Source organism: Phycodurus eques, chromosome 3, assembly GCF_024500275.1.
Source record: "Phycodurus eques isolate BA_2022a chromosome 3, UOR_Pequ_1.1, whole genome shotgun sequence".
Taxonomy (NCBI): Eukaryota; Metazoa; Chordata; class Actinopteri; order Syngnathiformes; family Syngnathidae; genus Phycodurus; species Phycodurus eques.
In genome coordinates this window covers 5,334,412-5,362,380 of record NC_084527.1, presented here as the reverse complement: position 1 = coordinate 5,362,380, position 27,969 = coordinate 5,334,412, and the positions used below count along the sequence as shown (strand labels likewise).

Genomic DNA, 27,969 nt, shown 5'->3' with positions numbered 1-27,969 from the left:
CAGCAATGCACTACTGTATACACGGAAACATTTAATGTTTAAAAATAGTCACATCATTTGTGTTGTGAAACATATAGCATGATTTCGAATGAAACAAAAAGACCATATGATATAAGCAATGGAGGACCACAATAACGCATGTACAACATACAAACTGAAATGTCAGGCGGACGTGATAGTTTCATGGCTGTTGAACTTCACCAGGTGCTCCACCTGTACAAGCGCCAGCATTTTTTAAATCAGTGTGGAAACATGTATTTGAAAAGACACAGTGAAATGCGTTATGTTATACAGTATTAATATGTAAGAAATATTATTTACTGTAATTGCTTCACAGACCAGTTCTATTGGCCATGCAAATCAATGTGGTTTTCATTTGCTGAGTAACTGCTATCTAAATAGTGCATGATATAGTCATGAATAAAGCTGAAGTACTGTTTAATCATTCAAATTACAGTATGCATCAGTTTTGCCATCAGTCGCTTGGTCGTACACAAGTGCTGAATCAAGTCCTTGACAGTTAGCATCGTAGCATCCTCTCGCCTTGTTGGATGCCAGGATGCATAAGTCCTGTTCACACCACCTGATGAGGCAATATTTTTAAAAAGATTCTAAATGGTTTGTTTTTTCTTCATTTGGTTTTATTTTTCTCCTCATTTTTTTTGTTTCACCTGAGAGCTGCGTAGATGTCAGCTGGAGACGCTCCCTTCCAACTTGCATGGTCAATGAGAAGGGCACCTACGATTAAGAAGGAGAAGGATGTGTGCAGTTAGTGGACGTCAGTGTAATCTGCTGTCATGTGTGTTTGCATTTTTCATCTACCCGTATAGATGCGAGCCAGGCTGTATGCCAAGTCTCTGGCTGCGAGTTCCAGATAGCTCGGCGCTCTGGTGGCTGCCTCCTGGACAAAGCCTTCTAGTTCAGAGAGAGCCCCATCTACTGCTCTCACAGCTGGACCCAAAGAGGAGACGCTTGAAGCGCCTGCAAGCAGGGACTCCACACGCACACGCACACGCACACACACGCAGTATAACTCGATCGTTGCCTTTACAGTTGGTGGACTCGTTTGATGTGTTCTTCCGACGAGCTTTTACTTTGGCATGAGTGAAATAAGCATGGAGAACCATTCCTGAACTTCGAGCCACAGAGCGCAGCACGTCCAGGGACAAAACATTTGTTGTTCCTTCCCATATGCTCAGCACCTAAACACAAAATAAGCATCAAATGTATTATCGCCATAGGGAAGGTTACATTATAATCAGCATGAGTTTGTTTTCCCGTACACAGATTTGAATTTATCAACTTGGATTTTATAAGACATACAGTATGTAGGAATTATTCCAAATAGGCATGATGTCATACAGAAGAGTAGAAAGCTTACAAGAGTATAAACGAATTTTGGGAGAATAATGAGAAAGTTACAAGAATAAAGTCAAAATATGAGGAGAAAAAAATAAAAAATTACATGCTGCTGTAGATCGCAGACTGTTGCGTTTAAGTTTATGGGAACTTTGACATTCATTCATTACAATTACGACTACTGTATTACATTCAAAACATCCATCCATGCTTTTTGTATACCGCATATCCTCATTAGGGTTAGTCAATCACGGGGGGACGAAAAGAAAACCAACCATTCACACTCCCATTCTCACCTATGGACAATTGGATGTGAATCAGGTTGTAATTTGTTGTGTTTATGTATAGGGGCTTATTACACTGTCAGAAGAAAATCTTTTCCACCTGTGCATCTCGAAGCAGTCCTGGCAGCCCCGTGTCCTCGATGTAGCCCTGCCCGCCAAAGCTCTCCAAACCCTCCGACAACACAGCGACTGCCTGAAATTAACGAGCTCAGAGTCCTGACTCATCAGATAAGCGTTAGCTAACACAAAGTATACATTCTTACCTGTTTACCGGTGTAGAGTTTGACAACAGGTGTGAGCAGACGTAAGAGGTGCGTATCAAGTTGGGTGGCGATGCCGCTCTCCTCTCGTCCCAGCAGGCGACACACATCCATCGCCAGGAGGAAAGCTCCACGGGTCTCCACCTGCATGCGTCGCAAGCATATAAGAAGTCTACACACCCCTGCTCAAGTGCCAGGATTTTGTAATGTAAGAAACAAGACCAAGATAAATCATTCTGAAACATTGTCCACCATTAGTAGGACTTATAACCTGTACAACATAATTGGAAAATAAATAAATAAATAAAATTCAAGCGAGAAAGTAAAAATCAACTGATGTGGTTGCACAGCAGTGCACAACCTATTATAACATTCAAACTCATGTCAAATGAGGGTCAGCACAACACTGCCACCATTTAAAGGGCCTGTGATTAACCCCAAATCAAGTTCACTTGTTTTAAACTGTTTCTCATTCCCTCCACCTTGCCTATGGTGCCAGTCTCCGCTGGAAAAAAGAAACAGCCCCAAAGCGAGATGCTGCTCACTGTAGGTATGGTGTTCTTTTGGTGATGAGCAGTGTTGTGTTTGTGCACAAAGTTTGGAATTATGTCCAAAAAGTTCAACCTTGGTTTCAGTGGACCATAACATATTCTTCCATGTGTTTGGGACATTTCAAATGTGTTTTTGCAAACTGTTGTCAGGCTTGGATCTTTTTCTTTGTAAAATAAGGCTTTTGTCTTTCCACCCTACTTATAGCCAGGACATAAGAAGATGGAAGATTGTTGTCACATATACTAAACAGCCACCACTTGCCAGAAATTCCTTCAGTTCCTTAAATGTTGTTGTCGGCCTCTTGGTAACCCTCCTGACCAGTTTTCTTCTTGTCTTTTCATCGATTTTGGAGGGACATCCAGTTCTTGGAAATGTCAATGTTGTGCCATATTTTCTCCGCTTGATAATGACTGTCTTGACTGTGTTCCGTTGTAGATTTATTTGGAAATTCTTTTGTACCCTGGTCCTGACTGACACCTTTGAACAATGTTATCCCTCTGACGCTGTGGAAGATGCCTGTGCTGTAAGATGCGACTACAAAAATGTCAGGAAAATCCTTCCAGCATCTGAGTCACTTTAAATTGTTGCAGGTGTGTGCTGACTCCCATTGAACATGAGTGAATGTGATTGGTTAATTCTGCCTTGGTGCTAACTTCACCTCCATCCTGGCAAGGGTCTGCATGTGCAGCGGGTGCTCTTTAATAAGCTTTCCGAAAGCAGAGCGGTGAGTGGCATAGTCACGCGCTAAATGGACCACCCTGTGAGAACATAAATATTATTAATCTTCTTACTTGGCGCAAAAGAGAGTAAACTTAGACAGAAAGTAATGCAAGGGCTTGTGCCTTCTCATTGCTGCTGCTGCAGAGATGCTGTTGTGGATCCTGGTTATAGTTAGCATGTTTGCTATGGAGGCCACACCTCGTCCTTCTTCTGATAGCTGGGAATAAAGCAGCGGAAATTAATAACAATAGCATATGTGGATTTCATTCAGAAATGTATAGCCACCAGCCATTTCATTTGTTACACCTGCACAATCTATTGAGATCCAATAAAACAATGTTTCAAAAATTTAAAAATGATGTGTTTTGATCGACATTGTTATAGACATTCATTTAACAATATGGTGGTCATTTTGAGAGGCGTGTCTAATAATTTGTTTTTCTCATTTTTCTAGATGAGGTGACCAAAACATTAGATACAACTCTCTATATGATGCAGTGCAGTTGAACACCTATATAACCAACAAGCACAATAATAATCATATTAAATGTATACCTGCAACAATGTTAATCAAAGCTACATATTATTTTAGTCAAGCATTGTTTTTACAGTTCCTGTATGTTCCATGATGGATTACAGATTGTGCAGGTGTCCGTGGTAAAGGGACTGACCCGGTGTGCCTGGAGGCCGTCCAGCAGTAACTCGGCTGTGGGCATCTGTCTGGTGCCTAGTTTGTCCTTCAGCCTCTGAACTTCAATCCCTCTCAAACAGCCATCTTGGTCTCGACTCACCTCTGCATAGAAGAGAGACAAACCTCGGCTGCCCTGAAATCACATACACAACCATCCGTGAAATGTCATTCTCAAACACACACACACACACAGAGTGTAAGCAGTACCGGTGTTGTTGCTCCTGTTCTGTCACGCACTCTGGCCAGTGTGAGAGTCATGTCTGCATCAGTGGCTGACGTGAACCACTTGAAGCCATAAAGTTTGTACCAGCCATCTGTTTGGAGTACAGCCATTGTTTCTGTGCCACCGGCTAAACACGAAGGGACACGCACCCATACACAAGCAATAAGCAACAAGACAAAAGTGGGTTTTCCATCAACAGAAATATTATTACTACAACTGACCTACATCTGAGCCTCCTTGTCTTTCTGTCATCCACTGCCCTGATGTCCAGAAATGTTCAGACTGACGGCTGGTTAGTCGCCTGTAGGCTTCTTCTACAGGCCAAGAAACACCTATGGACTTCACATAGACACACACGCATATCACATTTACTTGCTCTAAATCAGTGTTTCCCAATCTTTATTGAGCCCAGGCACATTACATTGTGTTAGAAAAATCTTGCGTCCCACCATCAAACAAAAATGTGACACAGTATACGAATACAATCGATGATAATAATAAAGCTGTTGAATGAATGGCAACAGGTGTAAACGCAGGTTAATTGTACCTGCTGGCATTTTTCAATACCGCTTAGTCGCTTATGCTCATCATTAGAGTCTCGGGTGCGCCGGAGAAACACCGCAAATTCTAACCATGCAGAAACCGCAATCGGTGACGAGGCCAGAATGAGGAATGTTTCCCCGTTTGTCCGAGTTGTGTAAACGTTACCTGGTTGTCAAAACAGCAAGCACACCGAGTGAAGAAGACTTTAGGGGTGGTGTGGCAGCTTGAGAAGAATAATTAGAAACCTAGAAACCTAACTTCAGGTATGTTCAAGGACAATTTTATATATTTTTGTTGTATCTATCATGGAGGTGAGCTGGGATTTACCTGAATGACTTTGGCAGCGCCGTCAGTCATTGCCAGGGGACAAGTGTAGAGGCCAGAGGACGGGGAGAAGATGTACAACTTGCTCATTTGATAAACTCGACTGGAACAAAAACACACTTAGATCAAACTCACTTTGTCAATGACTAGAATGGTTATTCAATTGAGCGAAGAGGAAAAAAAAAAACCTCCACTCTCCAAACCGCTTCTCATAGGCGATGGCGACTAATCCCTCCTCTGCTGACAGCACTTTCATGCATTTCCACGCCGGGGAGGTCACGATGTGGTCCACTCTGCGTCCCCAAGGGTCAAAGTGCGTCAACCGCGGGGGAGTGACCTCACAGTCTCTGCCCCACAGGTCCACCTCCGTCACCACGCGCTTGCCAAAGGCACACAAGTCTGCGAACACTGCCTAAGAAAAAAAAACAAGCAAATGCAGAATAGAGTGTAAATCATCTTACATACGCAGTTGTTAACTCACACGTATTGCCATTTTGGAGCTGTCTACCGTAACTTTGCCGTTAAGCAGCTAATTAGTATGCAAAAGATCACTTAAGAATCAAATGTCCAACGTAGATGACATCTAATACAGTGCTGTGTTAAAACTCTCTACCTTCACAAAAGATAATGTTTGGCTTTGAAGGAAACTGTTAAAGCAACAAAATGTCGAATTATATATTACAGTGGACCCCCGCATACTTGCATTGGCACCTTCTCGCAGATTTTCTTTTTAATTCAATTATTTTTTCTTTTTGATTTTTCTTTTTCTAAAAAAAATTATATATATATATATATATGATATATATGAGGAGCTATTTGCGCGGCATACGGACCACAAATAGCTAGGATCCACTGCATTGTGGTTGTAGTTTGTAGTAGAACTGGACTGCAACATATTGAGAGCTGTTGGTAATATTATGGCACTCTAGCTAAAAAACTAAATATTAGAAAGACAAAAGATTCAGTGCAGTTAAAGCAAGAAACACCAGAAAATGAAAAGTCGCTTTTCAATAAAATCGAATGAATGAAAATTAAGAAGAAGAAAAAAAAAAAATCACAACCAAAATTGACAAATTCTATTTTTGGTTGAGTGGATGAGCTCAAGATTACAGTGATGACATTTTGCATGCATATTATAGCTATACAGTATATTATGTATTGCACATTGAGTTGCGGGGACCCCAGTGAGTTACCATTCAATAGTTTCCATGCTCTATGCTCACCTCTTGAGGCACGTGCCTCCTCAAGTATCCCCTCAATAAGGCATCCTCCAGAAAAGGGTTCTTGAGCACAGGTCTGTCCTGAAAGAAAGATCCCAGCCTAGCCGCAGAAACGGGCAGAGCTGCCGCCGCCGTTTCCCGGAGTTGCTCTTCCTCAGATGGTCTTGAGCCTGCTTCAAGGCTACTGACACATCTGATGTGGACGGGGGGCCGGGTGACACCACGCCGCACCTGCAGCCAGCAGCCAGCAGCCTGGCAGCACCTTAAAGCTGACATGGCTCTGTGTCCACTGTCTAATGAGGTGGGGGGGAAGACAATAAAGACTTTACTTCATTCCATTTACCACATGATTTTAGGCGTATAGGGAAACTGAACATGTTTGGTGACTTGACTTGAGTCTTCGGTTTATGTCGTCGTTCCGTTCCGAATTTCTATGCAAGTCAGAATGTGCCGTAGTCTATTAGTAACCTAGGCTAAACAGTGCCGGTAAATATTTGTATGAAAACCACTTCTAGGCCATAAATATAAAACTAGCAAATGGAAAACAATATGTATGGCGTTAACTGAGCGTGCCTTCTTGTGACGCTGTATTCTTATGCAGCTGCAAACTAGTTCATTGCATGCAGTTTTTAAAACCTGAAGAGCCACATTGTTTGCGTGAAAAACACATCAAACCATAAACATGAATTAAAACAGTTTGAGTAGAGTGGTAATTGAGCGTGCCTTCTTGTGTCTCGTGACGACATACTTATTCTTACAATGTGTGTCGTGTGACCTTAAAATGTATGTCGATGTTGTCATTGAAAAATGATAGATTTTTTAAAATTATTTTTTTTAAATAATGTTTGACCTGATTAGGGTTGCGGGTGAGCTGGAGCCTAATGTAACAGACTTTGGGTGAGAGACGGGGCACACCCTGGACTGGTCGCCAGTCAATCGCAGGGCACATAAAACAAACTAGACAATCATATGTACTGACCTTTCTTCTTCTTTTTTTTTTTTGTTTAGTATTTTTAATCTTCACTTATAGCCTTATTTGCACAGTTGTTTTTGTTATATGGGAGAAAGTGAACTCTTGTACCCTTTGAAAACAAACGCAACCACGGGGAGAACATGCAACTCAACACAGAAAAGTCCGAGATTCGAACACTGAACTTAATAACTGTGAGGCAGACATGCTAACCACTCTGTCACCATACTTCTTATATCAAACTCGTTAATCACTATTAAAAATATAACGATAGTGATACTGTACAACTATTTGTGTCACCTTTCTTTCATTTTCCCTGTATTTATTCATTCAACAGTTTGAAGTTCTGTTCAAATCTGTACAACAGGTCCAGCTCAAATCTGGGCCAAAGTTCATTTTTTGTCATTCTTAGCGCCGAGAAACATTATCATTCAAATATTACACTACTTTATTGCGAATAAAGTTGACACAACTATTGGTATTAGCTTCTCTGCCGATAGTTAGCCGAGCTTTGCGAGCACTCAGCTAACAATTTGGTTTCCAGTTAAAGAAAGGTACTCGGTTTCGCATGATTATTGCACTTACGTTGACGAATACCCCTTTCATATGGTGACTTTATGTTATGTTGTAAATCATATGTTATATTAAGTCACACGTAAAAAGTACGTTGATGGAAAAAAAAAAAAAAAAAGCGAGCTTACCAAAGAGTTCGGCTGCTCTGTTTATGTCTACCAGACCTTCACTTCCAAAATAAAACCACTTGCTGTCATTCAAATCAGTGATTCTCAAACTTTTAACACCAAGTACCACCGGGGAAAAAAATACTGCGCCCCGACTACAATCGTGACCAACATTAAAAAACATACAGAAGGTCAAAGTGTTCATTTTTTAAAATTATCATTGTAAACCACTAAGATGCTAACTGTGCTTAAAGATAATGAAAATAAAACTGTGCGCAGACAATAATTCAATTAAATGCATTGCACGTTGGATAAAGGTTGTCTAAGTAAATGTTTAAAAACAACATGAATTAGATGCACTAACCGCTACTACACCATTTAAATGTAATGTATTGGGTTATGGTTTCCCCAACCTTATTTATTTTTGCATCAAAAAGCGACATGCAGATTGTTGTTGAACCAGTTTTATTGTTTAAGTAATGATTTTTCAAAAATACAGAACCATTTCTTCCAATTTAAACAAAGACTGAATCATGCAAAGTTTAATAAAACATTTTCATGACATGTTAAAATATGTTCAAAAAGAAAGACGCAGGTAAAGATGGTGAGTAGGAACACTGTACTTTTGCATTAAACAGACCCCCCCCCCAGATTAAACAGAATAGGCGTTAACATTTATACTGATAAAACCCAGTATGAATTTCTTAGTGTGATTTACTCAGTTTGCTAGTCAAGCTGGTCAGGACGGGACACTATAATGAGCAACACCGATGTGTTCGAGTGTACAAAAATAATAGTTACGTTTACATATAGACAGCAGTACAGAGTGCGGTCCAGCTAATCCAAACTCTTAAAATACTTGGTATCAATGTCTCACCTGACAATGGAGCTAAATAAACTCCAGTTTTTGTCACTGCCTTTTTTGACTATATAGGGACCCTAATCCGTATTAAACCTACAAATTAAAGATAGGTTGGCTTTAGTGCTGATTAACATAAACAGTAGCAGTAGGTTTATAAAAAGACTAAAATGAAATTGACATGCTAGATGGCTGCCAACAACGTACCAACAAAAATAAAAGATAAACACCAGTGTGGAGTGTATGGTTACTATTAAATGAAAAAAGGGGGTATGGTTTAACAATGAAAATATCGCCAAATATTCACATGACACTCTTAACTAGGAGTGCCTGGGGAGCTGTCAGTATCATGGCTGTCAGTTGTTCAATGTGCACGTTCTCTCTTCTTCCTGTGTTTCTCCTTTCCATCCCATTTAATCTCCTTTGGTGAGAAGGTCCTCGATGTACGCATCAAGTTCGTCATCTGTGTTGATGTCAATATCCTAAATTGGGGGGAAGCAATTATTGCATCATCATTTCCAAGACCATGAATATATATAAAAAAAATAAAAATAAAAAAACGAGTCTAACAGTAAGCTGCCCAACCTCTTGAACTTTCTGCAGAAGTGCAACAATGTTAGTTCGTAGTTTTTGTAGTTTCTCATCTGCTTCCTTCAGTTTCATCTCTGTGTTGTTGCTTTTCTCTTCCACAGCTTTGGCCTTAGCGTCCGCTCTGCTCTGGTACGAGTTGCACAACGATTGGAGACCTGATTCGTACTGGTGGAAATACTCTTTCTGAAGTAGACAAGAGAATCACAAACTGTTACATCAGCACTAGCCTAGCAACATACTACTTTACTACAGATGCATCTCAATAAGTTAGAATAGCAGAGAAAAGAAAAAAAAAAAAGAAAAAAAAAAAATTAATAAAAATAAGCAGATGAATCCATTTATATTTCACTAATTCGATTCAAAAAGTGAAACTCATTATACAGATGAATTAAACACGGGAAAATAATTTGAGAAATCCAATCCCCCCTAACTTTAATTTTAAGCCTAATTTTTATATAGAAAAAAATCAGTTTGATTGTTGATGTAATATTCAAATTTCTCAAGATGTTGAATTTGGGGTTTTTGTTAGCTCCAAGCTATAATCATTAAACTTATAAAAAATAAAATCATGAAATATTTCACTCACAGTGACAGACTAAAAGGAAAAAACAGTTTCCTACAATGTGATAATTTATTGAGATGGCACCTGTATGTCGAGACCACAGTTCACATTTAATAAAAACCTTAATAAGCAGATGAATCCATTTACTACTGATTCAATAACCGGTACACAAACAATGACACCAAAATGAATAAATAATAAATGTATATACATGCTTAGTTTATAATAACTTTGTTTTGGTTTTTTTCCTATTGTGATTGACTGGCAACTGATCCAGGGTGTACTCTGCCTCTTGCCCAAAGTCAGCTGGGATAGGCTGCGCTAAGTATTTTTTATAGGTGGTAATTGGTGTAAAAGGTCTGAGAACCACTGGGGTAGAACATTGACAGAAGGGTAAACGTAAGCTCTTTAAAGAGTTGCTGAAATTGGTTATCAAAAAAGTGTAGCGTGATGGTGTGCACTCTGCTTTCATCTCACCAGCGGAAAGGCCACCAACTCCTCTGCAGTCATGCTGTTTACATCATCCTTAGGAATCTGAAAAGCAGGAGGGAAGAAGTAACGCAGCATTGTCCTGGAAAGAACAGAAACATACTTGTCAGTTATCCACCTCACAGAGGATACACTGAGTCAGGTTTAGACACACATTCAAAGTATTTTTGAGTACCAAGGAGTAACTGTAAAGGAAATAATGAAAAAAAAAAAAAAAAGTATTTCATCCCAACCGTTCGTAATGAGAAGTAATCAGATTTTTCAAATTCAACACCACGACTAAATGAAAAAATGTTTTGTTCTCTTGCAGATTCAATCCGTGCAAACACGAGTGACATAGGAGCCACTCACCTCAACATGGTGACCAGGCTCTCTGTCACCTCCCGACTGGTGCCAGGTTGTGTGGTATCTGGCTCCATGGCTGCAGACGCTTTCTCGGTCTCCTGCTGGGTGTCAGGCATCTGGGAGATGGGAGACGGCGGACGCATCAGACGGACCTCGTCACTGCCCTTAAACACCCTTCACAGAAAGAAACAATTGATCAATTCCATGGAATATGAACCAATTGCATTTAGTAGGGACGCACACTCGACAAAAAAGTTTCACCATCTGTCTTTAGGGGTGTTTCGAGGGACATAGTCAAACTTGATTTTCCAGCGAACACTCTGTTTGTTGGACTCCACAGCGATGACTTTTCCTGTGAACCACTCCTTGTTGACACGGACTTCAACTAGCAGTCCCTTATCTTTAGAAAAAAGAAATGTTTTTGAACTCGGACTGTGCATTAAACCAACCATGGAAGCAAGTGCATTTCAGTTTGTCAGGCAACCTTGTGGAATGGGACTAGAAGAAATTACAAAAAGCAATATGAGTTGAAGATTAAATTCAAGGAAATCTGAAAATACAGAAATATGGCAAGTACAAAATGCATTTTAATAAAGATGTACATTTATAATTGAAGCACTAGATGAGATGGCATATTATGACTATATAACGGTGTGTATATGATTTGAGTGTATTGATACCTTTCTGAGCATTCTTGTCATTCTCCAGTTCCTGCTGTTGTGCCTTCACTGGTACCTTCTCTGACAATTTCTCTGGCACTTTCTCTGGCGCCTTCTCTGGCGCCTTTTCTGGCGCCTACACAGACAAAACTCTCATTACTAGAACCACAGCAAGACAGAAGGAAAGTAATGTACAGACATGGTCAATCCATGTTAGTGAAAGAGGTGAAAGTGAGGTCAGTTTCTGGCTAAAGGATACATGGAAGAATACAATATTGCCACCATCTCAAGCGGGTGTTATCACATAAGAATAATAGTTCCATGTGATCTTGATTATTAAAAGTTGAATAGAGCAGATGCAAGCCAGCTTTAGGAGAAGCAAACAGACTGAGGGATGGGTAAAGCTACCTTGGGTTTAGCAACAGAGGTCTGGCGTGGAGGAGTAGCAACTCCTTTCTTTCCAGACTGTGATTGTGTGTTAACCTGTTAGGTCAACAGTAAACGGGCTTCGATTGAGGTTCTGTGACTTAACCAGCAAGTAAACAACTGAAAAAGTTCTCTCTTTGCTAACTCTCTTCATGGGGATTATTGGTGATGGGAGGGGAGTAATGTTGGCGGAGTTTAAGCAACAAGCAACAGTTGTATTAAAGAAAAGTGCACATGTGGTTGGTGCAGTTATTGATGCATGTGCAATGCTGATGTTCATGCTGATAACATTTACTGATGTTTACCTCGTCCAACTTGCCACGTTTGGCTGCTGGGGCCTTCTCCACCACTTTCCCCCGGTTACCAACTGCAGTGTCTATCTTGGATTTCTTTGTCTGGGGTTGTTCTTCTTCACTCTCCCCACTTTCTTCTTCTTCTTCCTCCTCCTCCTCCTCTTCTTCCTCCTCCTCCTCTTCTTCTTCCTCCTCTTCCTCAATGTCCTCTTGCACAATTGCTCTCTTACGTTGTCCAGCAGCTGCAGGTTTGGCTGCTGCTTTAGTGAGTGACTAAGAAAGAAACAAGATGTTCAGCTTCCTTTTCGTACTGCATTCCATAACGATATGACATGTGTCTTACCCTCGAAGTGCGGCTTGGTGGGGGTGTTTTGGAAGAAGCTTTGGCGGTGGGCTTTGCTGCTGGTGACTTGACCATAGCTTTGGACCTGGATGGTTCAACCTTAGGTGGGGGAGGGACAGGTGTCCGAGTGGGCCGCTGAGATGGGGTGCGGGGTGGGGGAGCACTCTGTGGAGTCTTGAGGTGAGCTGGCAGCGGCGGTGATCGGGGGCGCGTTACAGCTCTCTCTGAAGACCGACTCGCCTTTGATGACAAAGTGTGCAAAATAAATAAACAGTTGAAGCAACAGCAGTAATGGTCACCACACATCCAAGAACCAACTGATGACAAGTCATTATCATCAAGAATGAACATTGTTACACTGTGGTAGAGTAGTTAAGACACATTTGTTTCAACTGGCCTTCCATAAAGTTTACACAATTGTGGCAGTCAAATGTGGGTGGCGATGGTAGTGACATAGTATATGTTGCTGCCTTTTGCTCAGATCGCATGTGCTCAATTCCATGCCAGTGCCCCAGTACCCAGCCACTGCCAGCCAGCCCTAATTACACATTAAAAAAATGTGTCAGCCGGGGTAAGAAGTGTGCCAACGAAAGCATGCGAGTGACTAGACCCCTGATCACACAAGCATAAAGTTGCAACAACATACTGTATTATGTACTGTACATGTACAATTACATGTTTCCTTGCATAATGCTTTTGAATACATTCATGTTTTGCTTCCTTCACATTACATATCTACAAAATTATTACTACATTGTATGGGCAAAGGAAAAACTATTGGGTTTTCGGTTTGAATCCAGAAACATACAACCATTTTCTATAGTGCTTTGCCTGAATGTGATCATGATCATGGGAGAGCTGGAGCCTACTCTACACAAGTTGAAGCTGGAACAGTAGAACTGTGAGGCAGACGTTCTAACCATACCATCATGATGCCTCCACAAACATCACTGTAAAAATTCAGGTTCCAGGTGAGACATCGCCGATGGCAATACTTGCAACTAAAGGAGTGATTCATTCATTGCGGTGAATTTATGACAAAATGTATCTAAAATCAATATTAAAACATGACATAACAAAAACATGTTGTTGGTGGTTTTACCCTAGGGGATGCATCAAATGCGATGAAAAGAATAACATAATATCCAAATTACTAACAGGACAGAGAATTAAAAACCAAGCGGAATTCCAACGGCATGTGCACCTTCGAGGGGCTCTCTGTTGCTGTTTTCATGCTAACGTCCAGTGGCAGCTTCTTTATGTCTGCCGCAGATTTGATAGTAGTGGTTTTCTGAAGAGGAGATACACATGTGTCAAGTAACAGTGCAAGGCAAGAAAGTGAGGCCGTGAGGAATAAATAAGCTACCTGCAAGGCCTCCAGTTTATCCTGCTGCTGTTTGATTTTTTCTGCAATCTCTTTCTGTTTGTCTTCAACTGTCTGCTTTTCTTTCTTCAGGACACCACAGGGCAAATTGGGTTTCTTTTCAGCAGCGTCACATCTATGACGCATTGAGAAAAATCACTAAAGTGTCACCTAGCTAAAGCCACTTTGCAAAACGGGCATGATCGCATACTGGCCACTTTATTAGGTTCACCTGCACTATTTGATGCGATTTAACCAAAACGAAAAACAAAAAAAACAACACTTGTTTATTTAGACACCACTGCAGACTACAACCACCATATTAGATAAATTATTCAATGAATACCTCTCCATGATAATAATCGAAACAAATGCACAGACAGACAAACGTGTTTATCTTTTGTTATTGGATCTCATTAGGTTGTTCAGGACATGTGTACTTAATATTGTGGCCAATGAATCCATATATGGAGTTAACTTTATAGTTGTGCATGTGTGTACCTATCCTGGGTGCTATCTGGGTTCATAAGACACACCCAGCTGTCTGGGTAGCGTTTGTCGACAGCATCCATCTGGAATGGCAGCGTTCTCCATTTTAAGCATTTATCTAAAAACACAATTTGTAAAAGCTGTGTTAACACAGGTTTGTGGCGACAAGATGGAGTTCTGAATGTGCGTGCGCGTCTGGGATTTACCACACTGAATAGTAATTGGGATCTCCATGGCACGGCGTCTCTTATATCTTGCCTCCGATGACGGAGGTGCAGACCAGCTGGCAGACAAGTATCCAAACTCATCCCAGAACTTCACTATGCCTTTCTGAGCTGTGTTACACAAAAACACACTCAGCATTTCACATCATTGAACATTCTTATTCATAAAATTCAACCGGGACGCTTTCTGAGCTGCATCGTGCATAATCATACTCAGCATTTCATATGAAACACATGAACTTAGCATTGAACATTCTTCCCCAGAAAATCCAACAGGGATGCTTTCTGAGCGGCATCATGCATGAACATACTCAGCATTTCATAAGGAACACATGAACTGAACATTGAACATCCTTAATCCAACAGGGATTGTTCCTAGGCGAAAACCGTGTTCCCTGGATCTGCAACTGCAACATTTACTTACTATTTTTCTCTAGCTTAAATATTACTCTATCACCACATCTCCCTCTTTTGGTCACTGGGTTGATGAAGTAACCTGCATTAAATGTGTTAACATTATTCAATGTGGGAGTCACATTGCATTTAATTCAGTGCAACACTGTAACTGCTTTCAGGGAAAGACATGACCAATGAGCTTGCAATTTACAGAGGAGTCAAACATTAGCTGCACAAATTGTCCAGGGTTTCAGCACAGCATTTTTCCAGCATTACAATAGAATACAATAGAATGGAATTGCATAAGCCTTTATTAGTTCCATAATGGGGAAATTCTAGTATTTATAATTAGATCAGACGAATGTGTAAAGGCGTTTCTCACCAATGCCAGTGTCCTTCCAGTACTGAGCCAGATGTTCCCCCATGGACTTCAGCAAATGTCGATACTCTTTAGCATCTGCGAAGTCTTGCTTGTTGTGTGTAGGCTCGAGAACTAAATACGGGACATCCACCACGCCGACAACACCTCCACAGGCCCTGTGTAACAAAAACACAAACGACATAATTGTAAAACCCCTCAAACACGATCATCATGCTGACCTCATGACAGTCACTGTGCACGCTACTCACATGCCTCCATCCAGCTGAGGACCCGTCTTTTCGTACATCTTGATAAGACGAGAGCAGTTGTATACAAACATCCCATCCAGGTCCCTCTGTTCTATGTTCACTCCAAATATAAAGTTCAGCTCCTTGGGCTCCTTTAATGCTCTGAGATGTGAGAGAAAAATAACTAAAAATAACTAACTTTTTTTTGATTCCACAAAACATCCTCCTGTCTGGACAAAAATGTTACTATTGCTACTATTAATCGTCTATCGTACTTCTGCTTGGACTCTAGAATTATTTTCTTCATGTCAGCATCCCGTCTAAGCATCATAGCCGAATCCTGGACCTTTCTCAGGATCGTCTGAAAGGCAGGAAGGGGAGTGTGGGGGGTGTTGGTGTTAGCAGCTGTCGAACCTGTGCAGCCAACGTGAACCCTAAAAGTGATCCGGTATCTGGCTTACTCGAGAATCTTTTGACACATCGTCTCCAAGTCTTGCCTCCATGGCTAAACGCTTGCTTTCTGCCTCTCTGGCTTTCTCCTCCGCTTGAATTGGTGACAGAAAATCACCAAGTCAATACAAGAGCGTGTAGAATGCATGATATGAGAGCTAATAGGTGGACGCATATCTGCGACTCACCAATCTTAGCAAGATGATCTGCTTTCTTGACTTCCTGTTCAGCGCGCGTTTTAAAACGAGTTGATGAGTACTTATAAACTCTGAAAACAGAGGAAGAAAACAATTGAGAACCTGCCACATGGTGCAGGGTTGCGAAAGCGTGTGTGTTACATTACCTCGGTTTATAAAGACAGCAAGACAACCTCTTGGTCCTCACTTTATGTCCCTGGATAAAAATCCTCATGCGGGGGTCGATGTACAACACAGCAGCGTATGCTCTAAATGACCTCCTCTCTGGTTTCCTGTAAGTGAGGGAGCTCACAGCCATTGTCATTTGCTCATGGTCTCACAACGGCTTTCATCCATCCATGTTCTAACGTTTATCCTGTTCAGGGTCACAGGAGAGCAGGAGCCAATTCCAGCTGACCGTATACAAGAGGTGGGGTACACCTTTGACTGATTGCCAGTCAATCACACTCAGGGCTCTATTGTTGTGATGAGCGCAAATCCAGCGCTGCGCTTGGAGTAACTCTGTCAGGAGGTGGGCTAAACCGGGTGTTTTTAATTTTGTAGACGAGCGCAGCTGGCAAATTTAAAACCCCTGGGGTGCCAATATTTTTGAACATGACTGTATTGTTCTCTCACTACTCTGGCATTTGACAAATAGAAATCATTTGGGAATCCTAATTGACTTAAAACAGGAAAGGCCTGATCTGATTTCATGTCAGACAGTCAAGAAAAAAAAAGCAGAATGTGTTTAGTATCGGCACCCGTTGTGGCTCGCCTTTTGCTGTGCACGTGCAAGAACGTAAGTACAGTACGCGCTCATCGCTCGCAATACCATGATAGTGAAGCGACCTTAAATTTCTGTGTGGAAAAACAACAACAACAGTATTTTGTATTCCCGGCAACTGCTGCACTTCCACAGTCACACTTTTTTTCTTTCCGCCAGCATATTATTATTAAACAAGCAATTATTGATACATTATGTCTGCATTTATGAATGCATTTAATAATCTATCGCCCCTCCAGCCTGCTTTCCAGTTTGATTAAACGAGAACTGCACGGACTCACACTCCTTCGGCAAGCATTCCAGCCATCAGTATGTCTTGGTGATCCGTCTCTACATCCAGCTCTGGTTCTCTGTTGTCCATCAGCTTCAGATTATAGATGATCACCAGGGTACCTTGACAGATAACACAAATGTGACAATCAAAACATGGCTACGTCTTGGCTAATGAGAAGTCACGTGGGTACCACAAGTAGTTCAGTTGTATAGTAACTGACAAAAAGCCTTGTAAGTCCATGTTGTGATGAAGCGTGTAGTTGAACAATTAATGAAAGCATGCTTTACAACGTCATGATTTGAATGAGGCTCTCCGTCAGCCATTAGAACTGTCCTTCATAACAGAAAGACAGTTCAGCTCTAGTTCAAGCATCTCTGTATCCTTTTCTCATAGGAAACCATTACCAGATGGACAAATATGTGCGAAAAGAAATTTCTTCTGGGGCTACATGTCTAATAACAGTTGTTTGTGGTGTTTTAGTGTGTGTAAAAAGAAAATATGTTTTTATCAACTCCAAGAAACAAGAGCATACATACATGACTGTCATCAGGGCAGATAGTGGGGATCTTACGCAGGCACGCGCACACATTTACTAACCGCTGACACTTTCAATTTTGCTGAACTGCTCCATCAACTCTTGTACAGTTTTAAAAGGTGAGTATCTGCATATCAGCTCGGTCTCAATGGCGTACTTCTCTGGGTCAGATGTCAGCGGGTCTTTAGTTACCAAATCCCAGGATGGGAGAGGAACTATTACCTGAGGACATGAATTTATGAATGATTCAGAATAAATTTTGACGTCAGATCAGCTTAAGGTCCCACAAAATACAAATATAAAATAAATATGATACATTAAGAATTGAAATATATTGCAAATCACTAATATTTGACGATCCCCCCCCCCCACACACACACACACACAATTAAGCCCGTGATAACTAAATGTAGCAGTCATCTCATGAAATAGAAATATTCATTAGCCTGACCTCATCAAGACCTTCCTCTTCATGGAAAGTCCTTGATAAAAAAAGGCACGTTAGACTGTTGCCCTTTTTTGTAAACAAGATGAAGTCTTTCCCAATTCGCATGGATCCCCTATCAAGACACGCATAAAATAAAAGGGAAACTCATCAAAACATGCATCACACATGCAATTTTCACGTAAAAGATTCTAAAGATCTTACGATTTCAGTCCATTTCCATATTGGCCAATCTGTGTGGACTCAGGGGATCGTTTGCTCGACTTTCCAAATTGGATCACATGAGTTGCTTCGCCTTAAAAAAATAATAATACATTTTAAAACAATGTGAAAACTTCAAAACAAAAATTCAGAGTCCACATAAAACAACAATGAAATAAACACGAACATCAAGGTCTGTGATACTGTGAATTGCCACTTACTTGGTTCCATTCCAATGCCATCATCAAGAAAACATAGCATGTAGCCGCCCCGCAGCTCCGGCCTTTTCTCTGTCGACAAGTTATGAAGGACACGTTAAAAGAAAAGTGCACGCTTCAGTGTATTCAGTGCTGAAATTTACCTGTGTAAATGTCAATTCGTGTGGCGTTGGCATCTCTGTGAAAGGAAAACCCCTGATTGATTACAAAACAAACATCTTCATAATGGCTATGATAATGGCTATCTACACAAATACCTGGAATTGTCCACAAGCTCTGCCAAGGCTCCAAATAAGAACTCGTGGGTTGTCCTAAGACCAAGCGGCATTCAATCAATAAAATTAAAATGCTCATAATAAGAGTGTTGTAATGTTATTTCAAGTTTAACGTAATCTACAATTCAAATTGTACCCCGCCCTTATAAGCTTTCAAATTCCTACATACAATACCATCCAGCCACCCATTTTCCAATCCAATCCAATAAGTATTTGTTCGTCCAGCAATACGGAAATGCCAGAAAATAAATGCCACAAAAATGCAACATACTTAGGCCTGGTACACACAAAAGGATTTAAATCTTAAGAGACTTTTTATCTGTTACAGACACCACACATGAAGATGATTAAAAAAAAAAAAAAAATTTCAGGCACTTAACAGTTATCTGTGTGTGGTGTGCTCCGATAATCTCAACACAGCACATAACATAAATAAAGAATCTGACCCACCACCATTCTAGTCCTCGTGATTTTTGTTGTTGTGCATACTAGACACATTTAATTAATGTAAGATTGCCAACCCTCACCCCTTTCAGACATAGGCTAAGGATAAGATCTGGTGTTTGTCATCCTTGGTCAGGAAGGGGCAACATCAGGACAAAAACAGACCAATTATCTTTATTTCTGTACTAGACCTTCGATAGTGATGCAATGTAAAAAAAACGAATTTCCATTATACAATCAAATCACAAGACGTGGGTCTTCTCTTTTTGGTAATGATGAATTAATTTATCAAGATTTAATCCACGCTTTTAATCAAGTGTAACATGACAGCTCAGCGGCAGTGGGTCAGTCTGAAAAGACGAAATGTTATAACATGCATTTCCAAAACATGGGCTCTGATGTCGTACGTACCACTAAGAGTAGCTGGCATAGATAGAAGAACAAAGATACACTACTTGTAGTACATAAATAATAAGAAATCTCTCTCTCTCAGCACACTAGCGTCACAATATGAATACCACATAGCATGGCACGTTTAGTCTAAACAGAGTGATTGTTGATGTTTCGAAACATGTCCGCTGTAAAGCAGTGAGGCTGTACTTACGAGTTAGTGTGCAGGTATTCAAAGGTAAGCTGAGCCCTGCTCAGGTTGCTGTAGTTCGAGAAGGCCATGACCACAGACAGCTACTCCACAGGTTTAAGTCCTGTAACAGTACAGAAGATTGCATTTATCGTGATGGTTTAATCATTGGCACTGCACATCCTTCATAGCATAACAAACTGCCACGCACTATGCGCATTTGCGATGAAAACGGAAGGAACTTATTGTTATGGTTCATGTTCGAGCACATGATTGGTACGTGTGCACGGTGATAAGGTTTGTGAGCAGATCTCGTGTGCCGCAAAACGAAGAAATTCGTGGCACGAATGTTTCAGACATCAGCGACGGGGCGCAGACTAATACGGACATGTAAGGTTTAGCTAGCATGTTAGCTGGCGTTAGCATAGTTGTACATTGTTTACGAAGTAGCAGTAGCTTTGTAGCTAACGTTAGCGGTATAGAAGGGCTTTCAGAGTATTACAGTCTGCCTGTTATGTCACCATGCACAGGGGGCGACAAACAAACGTGTGATACGTTTAGCTTCTCCTCAGCTGATATAAAGCGTTCACAGGGCCGCTAAATAGTGGAAGTACATGCTTACCTTACGATTAGAAGTTGGCTTCCTCCTGGCCTGCAAAAGCCACGCCTCTACGCTTCTTCTTCTTCTTCTTCACTTTGCATGGTGGTACTTGCGCATAAGTGACAAAAGTACTTTGCTGCCACCTTCAACTTTGGAGTTGAAGAGCCATTTTACGTACTCAAAGGTGATGGAGTATGGGGTCAGTGCCTTGCTTCAGGTCACCGAGAGAGTGGTCAGGAATGAGACTAGCATCTCTCCAACATCTTGTTGCCATTTTCATGTGTCTGCAGCGGGACTCAACCCATGAACCTCCTCTGGTTCCAATGTTCAAGTCCTTAAAGCCCCTTAATTTAGTTCCTTAACATTTCAGCCATACAAATTAATTTATCGGCCATCACATGCATTTCTACAGGAAGCCATTTTTAGTCTCTGAGTTTGTCCCACAAAATTGTATTGGTAATAATAAATTATTATTATTTTTTTTTAAATCACATTTTTACATCTCATTACTGTCCATGTTTGGCGTTTGACCTCAAATGAACCGATTAAAATTAACAGGCTAACTCTAAAAATAAGTTCTTTATTCATCATGAAACTGTTTTAAATACATGTAATAATATATTGAATATACTACTGTCCATGTTTGGCGTTTGACCTCAAATGAACCGATTAAAATTAACAGGCTAACTCTAACAAAAGTTCTTTATTCATCATGAAACTGTTTTAAAGACATGTAATAATATATTAAATATACATTTATCATCAAATAGAACCGAAATGTAAAATAGCTTTTTTCCACTTCCTGATGTGAAAGACTTGATTTAGATTTTATTTATGTTAATACATACAGTATGTATTAGGTGCAATTCAACAGCAACAGAATTAACATAATTTTCTACTACTTCAATCTAAAGCCGGCAAACATTTACACGGAGCAAATATCTGAGACACTGGACTACGGTAAACAGAAAACCTGTTGAGAAGTACATATTGCGCAAAAAGTTCTCATTAGGATCCCACTGGACGGTAGAATAGTTTTTCCTCACAGCCTTGGACTCAATCTTTCAATATTCAGTTGATTAAAGTGTTCAACTGTCCATCAAAGGTTCCTGCAACAAACAACAATAATGACGTTAGAGTCAAAACAAAGTTAGTCATAATTCACAACTGTATAATAATAAAAGAAACTTTTACATTTTGAAGATCCAGTCCCTTCCTGTGGTAGTTGCGCATCATTGAATGTGTCAGGCTCGTAGCTAAACAAAATATTAAACAAACTCCTATCAGACACACACTGACTTCTATGAGATGTCTCACTGACACCCACTGCTCTTCCTAGAGATGAAGAAAACAAATTGCCAGATGACGTGTGTTCTTTGGCAGAGCGCATTATTTATACATTTCATCCATGTGGTACCTTTGTTAACATGACAGTGAAAGTGGGGTCATTCCTGGAGAGAAGACGGTAGCATGCTTGTGATGCCGGTGGTGTCTGCTCAATTGCCTCCACGTGGACAGATGAACGGTTGTTGCCAGATGCAGGACACTCTGGGGGAAGTCTACATAAAAAATATTATTATTTTTTTTTTAAATGGGCATAATTATGCAAACAGCTGACTCAATGAATTAACGAGGCTAGACATTTATTTGTGGTATTTTCATACTTCAAGGTTCAAAACACACTCGAGTGCAGCTGAACTCACTGTCTCATTGGGAAGAGAGCTGTTGGCGCTTTTATAGTGAGGCAGGTGTCGGTACCATTTTCAGAATGGATGTTTACTTTCACAATCTCATTGCCTGAAGAGAAAAACAATCGCTCAACATTAAAAATACAAGATCGTTTTCTTTTTTTTTTTTTTTTCCCCCCCCTAAAGTGCTCAAACGCAATACCAACCCCCAAGATGCAACTGCCTGGCAATAAAGGTTGTGCAAAGTTCAACATTTTTGGGAAGGCCGTGGCTGGTTGTGATGGCAAGAGGAACCTTGAGATGCAAACTGATGACAGTTGGGGGTTGTGACGTCAAGTCAAGCGAAGCGTCTCCATCTATTTTGTTCCGTGTAAGCTGAGATGGGCCCGGAGGCACTGGCTCATCTGAACTCCAATTGGTTTTTACACACAGATGGAAGTGTGCTAATGCAGAGATGAGATGGTTCCAGTCCTAAGAGACAAAACAGCAATATTATAACTGTTGGACCCTAGATACAATGAAGTTGTGTTCATATGTGATTTCAGCAGTCACAGTTACAGAGACGGTAGTGCTAGACAGCACTTTAAAAATATATATATTTTTAAACACAAATAATAATAATAATAAAAAAAATCATATTTACAATAAGTATCGACAAAATATATTTTTGTTAAAAAAATATTACTTTGAACCTCATAATCTTTTGTTTTAGTGTGAGGATAAGAAAGTAGACTTTGCTTCTTTCTCTCTCCACGATATTGTATTATCGCTTTGCTGTGAGACAAAGCAAGATTTCTGTGGTTCACTAGTTACATGAAGCAGATGATAACCTATTTCTTGCCTAAGGAAAAATATGTTGACACTTATTGACCGGCCATCAGGTTGTATTTGAACTGTTTACTTGCACGCATGTTTTTATTGAACGGATCTCTCATTCTTCTCAAAGTGCTTTGTCCTGTCTTTTGTCCACGAAAGAGTTAGCAATTTGCCCTTGAAAATGGAAAAATAGCAACTGATGCAACATGTCTGAGGAGAACCCCAAAAGCGGTGCTGAAGTGGATCACAAAGAAAAAGCCTGCTTGTCGTTCGGCTGAAGGATTATTAGCAAGGAAGGAAAGTGAGCAACGTTTTAGACAAACACGCATTGGTACTTGGTGCAAAACGTTTGACAACAGGTCTAGAAAATTTACGGTTTGGACTTTTTCAATGAAATACTCAACAGAGTTCACATACGCGCAACCTGTTCGCTTAATTGCACTGTGCGTTAGTGCCTTGCTCAAAGGAACTGCTTCACAGTGGGCAACTCCACACTACGATAATTATGCGAGGCATAGAAAAACTAAATATTACCGCATCTATTTTTCCTTTAACTGTAAAAAGGATCTTGCTGAATGGTGTGATGTGCATCACAATGCCATCGCTTGCCACTCAGTCATGCTTGTTCCAACTTGCACATATGACGTGTCCCAGTCTCCAAACGCACGACAAATAAAGGAGTCCTTACCTTTGCTGTGTCAGGATTGGGCAGGGTGTGATTATAGCTGTAAGAGCCGAGGCAGATGAACGAAATGGCCAATGTCAGGAGACACAGGAAAAAGGTCACGGTCGGAGGGTTCTGGGACACATAATCTCTCATATTGCTCACCGGCTGCCAAGAGGCCATCATCGAACACAATTAAACCTGGAATAAGGTAAACAGGACAAAGACAGGTCACTTTATTATGTAAAGTCTAGTCAAATGACCGTATGTTTACTTGTGTTAGGGTTAATCAGTGTTCAGAAAAGAAAATACAGCGACGCTGTTGCGAGCAAATTGACTCTTAGATGTGTGCTGTTGGTTTGCATGTTTTGCAAATGCAGGAGGATGCAACTATATTGAGGGGGGGGGGGGGGGGGAGGAATACGCCTGCGTCACCCGATTGCATATAATATGTCGATACATATCTAGCAAACTGCATACCGTAATATCGAGCAGGATCCTGTCATCACCTCGTTATTTTTGCAAAATAAAAAAAAAAGTACCCAATGAACTGCATATTGCTTATCTCAGATAAAAAGTTCACAAAGTTAAGGTGCTGGAAGGCTGACACGTTTTTACGACAATTTCTCCGTTTTACGGCTGCATACTGGTTGGGCGACCACAACCACGTGACCGGTGGTAACCTTGTCACGCAGATAGTTAAAGGTCCATATGATAACTACTGATAATGACATTGTGATGATTAAGCAAGTATTGTGTTTTTATTGCAGCTCTTATTTTGGGATTTTAGAAGGGGGACAAGTAGATCCGTTTCTGTGCAGTGTGTTTTTAATAACCAAAATGTATCACCAGAATAATTCATTATCTTCATTCGCAGCATATAGTTCCTGGTCTGAACATCTTTTAGCTACACACTATTGAAAAAGAATGAATTGAAATTGACCTCAAGTCACAACAAGGCAGTAATGACAGTTTAAAAAAAAATAAAAAAAATCTAAGATGTATATTATGATTATCAAAATATCTGTCAAACCATAATGATTTACACGTACATTTAGAATGAAAAAAAAAATTCAAACATGATCAAACAAACCAATGTAACAATTTGATTTTACAATCGTACAGGCGAGGTGTTGTCCTTCATATTACCTCACATTCAAATCTCACTTCTACGCTTTTATTGAGCAAGTAATGCAAAAGATCCAGAACATAATCAACACACTGAGAATCCTGAGAAACCTTGCATTTATGGTATTGTTTCCCTTTGTCAAAACGTCCACTGTGCTTCCGCACAACCACGTTTATGTAAGGCATTATTTCAATCAAGGTGTCCAGGTGACTTTAACCGGTTTAAATGCCCAAATATCAGGTTGACCCATGTGCAGCAGGTCCTTGTACGGAGATGTGCTCCATCGGAAGGGCGCTACCTGGTCCCACGTTGGCCCACTTACGGCCAGCATCTCATACCGACGAAACATCCCGTAGGAGGTCATCTGCACAAAACAGACATCGGTGTGTTTTCGGAAAGGCCGATAAATCGACTCGGAGATTGTAAAAACCATGAATACCTTCATATCTGTTCCTCCATGGGATCTTTGTCGTAAGGCGCCAAATGGGTACGTGCCGTTGGCCGGGTTTAGGTCTGAGCGAGCAGAGATGGCGTTCTCTCCATTCTCAAGTGGATTGCAGGCTTGGCACCGTGACAAGGGATCTTCTTTAAAGTTATTATATCTAAACAGACAACAACAACAACAAAAATACAACTGAAAGGATAACACAGATTACGATACATTGAACTATACAAAAAGTTATTTTGTATCATTGTCCAGACCTCATGAGGCGCATCATGGAGGCAACATCTGTAACAGTTTTCTGGTCTCTCTTGAATATCTGAGCCCGGGGATTCTGGTCCAGGGAGAACCATGAGCCAAACTTTTCCACCAGCTCATTGCAGCCGCTGGCATTAAATATGTCCTCATTATACCTACAATTACGTATGGTCCAAAAATAATACACATAAGTAGCAAACACAGGTAAGTCGCATGAAACAAATATTATGGATCCATACTTACGGTATGTTGTAACTTGCCCAGTATCCTTTCTCAAGTAATTCTTCTGTTTTATCAGTGTAAACAATTTGACCCCTGTAATGTAAAAGGGGAGGGATATCTTATTGGAAACCAAACAAAATAAAGCTTAGTAGACTTACGGAATCTGCTCCAACACGAGAAAGAGGTCCTCCACGATGTCGGTCTTGCCTGGAGTGAAGTTGTTATAATCCACAATCATCCACTGGTTGTTGTACCTTCAAAGCAAGTATAGTCCAAATTGAAAATCCAAATCTTGATTTTACTCTTTATTCAAGATTTGTGTGATCCTGAAATGAGCAACTTGTGCATTTAAGGAGCTAAATAATTGTTGAAACCCACGTGCCACTGTTGTACTTGCTGAATAACTCCGCCCAGGCTTTAGCAGTGACTGCCAGACGATTCGCCACAATGTTCCTGAGCCATTCCATCACCGTGCCTGTGGGTTGAACAAACTTCCACAGAGCAGGGTTGCTGTTTCCAATGGTGGTTTCCAGGGTAACCTGCAGCCACATGGTAAATAATTCAAAGTAGGAACACTAACATCCATCTATTGCTGGCTAAACCTCCCCCCCCTAAATCCAAACCCTGCAAAAGGATAACATTGTATCACGACTGCTAGTAGAAGCTCTTACCAAGCCACTACTAAGGATATAAAAGTCATCTCCGGAAAAAATAGATCCCGGGTAGGAAGAGAAGGCCTGGACCCGACCAGGAAGGATAAGATTGTCTGGGGACAAAAATTGCATTTATTATAGTGCTCCTTGTTAACTTAATATACATTGTAAAATTTCACTTCATAATGTCTCCTTGTCACCCTTGAAAACAATGTACATGACTCTAAGCTTACTAAATACACAACAAGAGTGAAGACAGTACCTAACGGGGAAACTTTGAAGGCAAAGGTGTATTTCTTGATGATGCGCAACATTGACTGGTAGGTGCTCCAGGTGTCATGTGACACCAGAAGATCCTTATTATTTGGCAGCAGCTTAATGAGAGCAGAGCATGAGCCAGATCCTACTGGTCGAGTCAGGCTGGATTTATTCAGAACTGATTCCAAGTCCTCCAGATCTCCGCCCATTTGGAAGAGTCTGATTGGTAATGTAAGGCATGGCAAAGTCATTTGGTGAGAATTTTGTTTGTTGGATTTCATGCAAATGACATCTACTTACAGGAAACCAAATGGATTAAAGGATATTGGGCCAGAAGGAAATGCCAGCTCTTCATTGTAACTGTCCTCCAGACCTTTGAGCTGAAGAAGAGCCAGGCGAACCTGCCATGCAAAATAAAAACAGTAATTTCAAAGAGCCCGATTCGTTTCCTGTGGTTTTTATTTTGAGCCTCCTCTTATGTTTGTTTCTAAGGATGGCAATAATGTTATGTGGCCTATTTAATGATTCTGAACAACAGAACAGGACATTGCATTGCATTTATTCATCCAACGTACCTGATACCAGTAAGATGAATTTGGCTCCTTCTCAATTTGCTCCTGAATCCATTGCAGGTTGATAGTGATGAAAGTCTTAAGACGATCACAGTAACTAGAATGTCTGGAGAAGGGTCCGCAGTAGCCCATGAGATTGTTCATCCAGTGCTTGTAGATAAGCTATAACGGAAATGACACCTAAACATTTTTACAGCAAATGAAACATGACATCTTAAAAGGCCCAAAGCAATCAAGCATTGGTAGAGGAATGTTTTTACAGGCCGACCTGCGTTGTGACTGCTGCCTCCACGGCTCCAGCAGCATACGCCTGGATGCTGTCATTATATTGACCACTAGTGGTCACCTCCAAGAAAGCCCAGCTGATGAGATGTGAACACAATGGACTCGGTGAATGCAGAACAACGCCATTCAATGTCATTGATTTTTAAGTAAACGCGTTTTTAAACCTTGTTATTAACCTACCCGGAAGTTTGAATGTCGTCGGTGAAGTTAGCCCAGGCCACAAAATCTTCTCTGTAACCATCCAAGAGAGACAGTTGCCCCGTGTTTTTGTCAATAACCGCCGTTTTTACTTCCGCTACAACCAAATTGTTGAGTAAAACCCAACTAATTGTAAACGCGAGGGTAAGCCTGCACAATAAAGTCATCTCGATGCAGTTGTAGGCGATGTTTGAGCGGACAAGTCACGTGATATAAGGGGGGCCTCATCACCTGATTTGAGCCGTGCTCGGATGTGATGTCATTCCATTCTCAGCCATAGACATGTATACCGAAACGCATCCTCGAACCAGTGACCAGTAGCTGCGC

At 40.8% G+C, this 27,969-nt stretch overlaps 4 protein-coding genes across 11 annotated transcripts; all 4 read right to left on the bottom strand.

Moving 5' to 3' along the window:
• Positions 1 to 9: 9 nt before the first annotated feature.
• Positions 10 to 7,971, bottom strand: LOC133399802 (acyl-CoA dehydrogenase family member 11-like). Of its 5 annotated transcripts, none has more exons than XM_061671688.1 (15): positions 7,848 to 7,971; positions 6,180 to 6,469; positions 5,145 to 5,368; positions 4,960 to 5,059; positions 4,311 to 4,428; positions 4,074 to 4,216; positions 3,847 to 3,999; positions 3,298 to 3,392; positions 3,114 to 3,213; positions 1,907 to 2,047; positions 1,719 to 1,859; positions 1,095 to 1,202; positions 823 to 994; positions 672 to 738; positions 10 to 583 (listed from the first exon to the last, which is right to left on the bottom strand). In XM_061671688.1, the coding sequence occupies exons 2-15, from the start codon at positions 6,450 to 6,452 to the stop codon at positions 439 to 441; spliced, it is 1,980 nt and encodes a 659-aa protein (XP_061527672.1). In that variant the 5' UTR covers positions 6,453 to 6,469; positions 7,848 to 7,971; the 3' UTR covers positions 10 to 438. The 5 variants fall into 5 exon arrangements, with proteins under 5 accessions (XP_061527672.1, XP_061527674.1, XP_061527675.1 ...); XM_061671690.1 differs by having other exon boundaries at positions 4,074 to 4,204; XM_061671691.1 differs by having other exon boundaries at positions 4,074 to 4,180.
• A 303-nt stretch (positions 7,972 to 8,274) lies between these two features.
• morc2 (MORC family CW-type zinc finger 2) lies at positions 8,275 to 20,546 on the bottom strand. 2 transcript variants are annotated; one of them, XM_061671683.1, is made up of 28 exons: positions 20,479 to 20,546; positions 19,881 to 19,980; positions 18,815 to 18,868; positions 18,701 to 18,735; positions 18,561 to 18,629; positions 18,343 to 18,433; positions 18,145 to 18,253; positions 17,756 to 17,915; positions 17,166 to 17,277; positions 16,268 to 16,393; positions 16,113 to 16,192; positions 15,936 to 16,018; positions 15,750 to 15,835; positions 15,496 to 15,636; positions 15,248 to 15,402; positions 14,452 to 14,580; positions 14,258 to 14,363; positions 13,760 to 13,892; positions 13,598 to 13,684; positions 12,394 to 12,633; positions 12,063 to 12,323; positions 11,740 to 11,814; positions 11,353 to 11,467; positions 10,934 to 11,072; positions 10,679 to 10,846; positions 10,316 to 10,409; positions 9,271 to 9,459; positions 8,275 to 9,167 (listed from the first exon to the last, which is right to left on the bottom strand). In XM_061671683.1, exons 2-28 carry the CDS (start codon positions 19,946 to 19,948, stop codon positions 9,099 to 9,101), a joined length of 3,174 nt encoding a protein of 1,057 aa, XP_061527667.1. In that variant the 5' UTR covers positions 19,949 to 19,980; positions 20,479 to 20,546; the 3' UTR covers positions 8,275 to 9,098. The 2 variants fall into 2 exon arrangements, with proteins under 2 accessions (XP_061527667.1, XP_061527668.1); XM_061671684.1 differs by lacking the exon at positions 11,740 to 11,814.
• Positions 20,547 to 21,100: 554 nt separating this feature from the next.
• zgc:158398 (uncharacterized protein LOC568894 homolog) lies at positions 21,101 to 24,257 on the bottom strand. Of its 3 annotated transcripts, none has more exons than XR_009768261.1 (7): positions 24,106 to 24,257; positions 23,650 to 23,826; positions 22,352 to 22,616; positions 22,161 to 22,254; positions 21,875 to 22,016; positions 21,652 to 21,713; positions 21,101 to 21,566 (listed from the first exon to the last, which is right to left on the bottom strand). XR_009768261.1 is itself a non-coding variant. In XM_061671681.1 (7 exons), the coding sequence occupies exons 2-7, from the start codon at positions 23,809 to 23,811 to the stop codon at positions 21,546 to 21,548; spliced, it is 825 nt and encodes a 274-aa protein (XP_061527665.1). In that variant the 5' UTR covers positions 23,812 to 23,826; positions 24,106 to 24,257; the 3' UTR covers positions 21,101 to 21,545. The 3 variants fall into 3 exon arrangements, 2 of the variants coding, with proteins under 2 accessions (XP_061527665.1, XP_061527666.1); XM_061671681.1 differs by having other exon boundaries at positions 21,652 to 21,792; XM_061671682.1 differs by having other exon boundaries at positions 21,652 to 21,792; positions 24,168 to 24,188.
• Positions 24,258 to 24,786: 529 nt separating this feature from the next.
• On the bottom strand, positions 24,787 to 27,880 carry plbd2 (phospholipase B domain containing 2). The gene is made up of 12 exons (XM_061671680.1): positions 27,625 to 27,880; positions 27,428 to 27,521; positions 27,163 to 27,321; positions 26,888 to 26,988; positions 26,592 to 26,806; positions 26,348 to 26,442; positions 26,055 to 26,215; positions 25,835 to 25,930; positions 25,698 to 25,769; positions 25,457 to 25,609; positions 25,194 to 25,356; positions 24,787 to 25,118 (listed from the first exon to the last, which is right to left on the bottom strand). Exons 1-12 carry the CDS (start codon positions 27,807 to 27,809, stop codon positions 24,948 to 24,950), a joined length of 1,665 nt encoding a protein of 554 aa, XP_061527664.1. The 5' UTR covers positions 27,810 to 27,880; the 3' UTR covers positions 24,787 to 24,947.
• Between the last annotated feature and the right edge of the window lie 89 nt (positions 27,881 to 27,969).